The sequence below is a fragment of the Haliotis rubra genome, unplaced genomic scaffold (assembly GCF_003918875.1).
Source record: "Haliotis rubra isolate DU_JTF1 unplaced genomic scaffold, ASM391887v1 Scf326, whole genome shotgun sequence".
Taxonomy (NCBI): domain Eukaryota; kingdom Metazoa; phylum Mollusca; class Gastropoda; order Lepetellida; family Haliotidae; genus Haliotis; species Haliotis rubra.
This window is the reverse complement of record NW_025766998.1, coordinates 1,129,189-1,131,676: the sequence shown is the minus strand read 5'-3', so window position 1 is coordinate 1,131,676 and position 2,488 is coordinate 1,129,189. Positions and strand designations below refer to the sequence as shown.

Below are 2,488 nucleotides of genomic sequence, written 5' to 3'. Positions count from 1 at the left end.
ACCAGGCTGTATTTTGAGATGGCAGGAATTGTCCGTAAGAAGCAGTTAAGATATCTGTACAGTTATTTGGCCTTTGACAAAGGCCCTTTCATAAGATGTATACTATCAAAGTACAATGGTTATTTACTTTTCATCCTGTATTATGTATCTTTGATACATTGATTGTGGACAATGCAAATTTCTATGAAGAAGAACTGAGATTTGCTTTTGAATTCTGCTTTTTGGCATTGGCGTTCAGTTTCTTGTCTTAGCTAACATGAAAACATAGCCATATATCATAAGAGAGTTTTTACTTGTCCTGGGTGTTAAATGTCTATTTGTCTGGGTAGGGTCCGGCCATGACCTTGGAGATGAAGTCCTCGTACTTGACGTTGCCCTCCAGATCCTCTCTCAAGTCGGTGCACTTGATGATGTCGTCCATCTGGGTGTCAGTCAGTCGGTCTCCCAGAGATGTCAGAACGTGCCTCAACTCAGCAGATGAGATGAAGCCCTGACCCTCTCTGTCGAATGTCTTGAAAGCCTCCATGAAGTCGGCGTAGGTGCCTGTGTCCTTGATCTGCATGACGGTCTGGTAGATGGGCAGGAACTCCTCCAGTTTGTAGTTCTTCTCTCCAAACTTCTCCACACCTCCGTTCTTCATGATGGTGGTCATGGTAGGGTTGAGGCCCAGACAGTACAACATGTCGCCGGTCTTGGCAGCGTCGACGGCGCCATCACGACCATCCCAGAAATCGAAAAGGTCGAACACCTCTGTGACCTCCTCGATTTCGTCCTTTGATAGTTGAGGCTGAAAATAATTATTCATAATTAGATATTTAGATCTCTGGAGGTACAGACAAAAAGTTGTACGATTTAAGAGATATGTCTGTTAATGTTCAAATGAACGACATCCCAATACATAAGCCATCAAAACGAATTGGATTTGATCCCAAGCCAAATTCGTGCGCTAAAACCCCTACTATTCAAAAACAAGCTTAGAAAATTAGCGTGAAATCATTTCATGAGGTGTTTCAAGTTTAAAACTAATGTGTGTCAAAACTCTACATATCTTTCAAAAGCCAGACAAGAAATCACAAATGGCATAATCGTACGGTGCAGCAAAGTATTCTTGGTCAGACAACGACACACATAAAGAAAAATTCACCATATCATGTTCACATTTGTATACGTTATTTATACATATGTGGTTTGCACATCTTTATAGTAAGCCATCAATTATTATCAGCATTAGACTCGTATGCCCAATCGGACTCTCTTCTACTGTCAGTGATAACCATGTAACTTGATTATTTGACAGAATCTGGTTTGTGAATCGCTGAACTATACGCTAGTGACTCAGTGAGTAGATATTTGTGTTAGCCAACAGTCCATGGTACAACCAAGAGCCCACTGAAGACGGAATGGAAGAATACAGAATTAAAAAGGATATAGACTGTGCGTTGATTAACACAGCTTTCAGCAATATTTCAGGAATAAATCGAGCGACACAATAAGTGGATATCGATTTACCTATTATTATATGATATTTATATAGCGCACATATCCAGGCAACTAGTACATGCTCAATGCACTGGTATTTTTTCCCTCGATCATTGGGTGTCAGTCTCAACGGCACATCGTGTTATCAATCTCAACTCCCTGGGGATCATACAACTCTTGCAGCCTATATGGAGAATCGAACATGGGTTCTCGGTGAAAAGAGAAAATGCTTTAACCACTGGGCTACCTCACCACTCCTGAAAGCCATATCATGGGTCCATACACTCATTGAAGGAAACTGTATTTGTTTCATAAGAATTACAATACCACACATACACAAAACGCCAGTATGCCTGATGTGTATATATCTAGTAGTCGGCTTATCATTGAAGGTTACGCAAATACAAGGAACACACGTCTCGACATTCTACAAAGGGAAATCACAGCATAGAACTGACTTTTGATCTCTCTTGTGGAATGCGTCTATCTTTAATACTTTTCTGTTTAAATATCATCCCATATCCTTTCACCAGAAATGCAAAATCTTTTTCAGTCGCTTTTGAATGTATACAGTGAAAACTGGTTTTACAACAGATGATTCAGAATGCGACCATGTCCAGAACAACAGGTCCAATATTTACATCAATACTAGAGTGTGAGTGAGTGAACTTTGTTTTAACGCCGTTTTAGCAATACTCCAGCAATATGACGTCGGGGGACACCAGAAATATGCTTCCTGCAATATAGTATCAATACTGTGGTACTGTACGGGATAACATGATGACGTCCTTCGCTATGTGTCCTCTATCATGTCTACACGCTCTGCACAAGTCATGAACCACGACTGCGGAATATACGTATCATTAAAATTTAAATTAGTCCAGATTACAAAAAGAAAACCAATCAAGCTGCATTCAACAAAACTAGTATAGTTATCGGGGAACTAAAGGCGTTTAAGCTGAAGCAGCGATCCGCGAGAAGAAGACTTACCATGGCGGAAGTTGGGAAT

At 40.5% G+C, this 2,488-nt stretch overlaps 1 protein-coding gene across 1 annotated transcript; it reads right to left on the bottom strand.

Moving 5' to 3' along the window:
• Window positions 1–2,488, bottom strand: LOC124283973 (myosin essential light chain, striated adductor muscle-like). The gene is made up of 2 exons (XM_046720025.1): window positions 2,470–2,488; window positions 1–787 (listed from the first exon to the last, which is right to left on the bottom strand). The coding sequence occupies exons 1-2, from the start codon at window positions 2,470–2,472 to the stop codon at window positions 314–316; spliced, it is 477 nt and encodes a 158-aa protein (XP_046575981.1). The 5' UTR covers window positions 2,473–2,488; the 3' UTR covers window positions 1–313.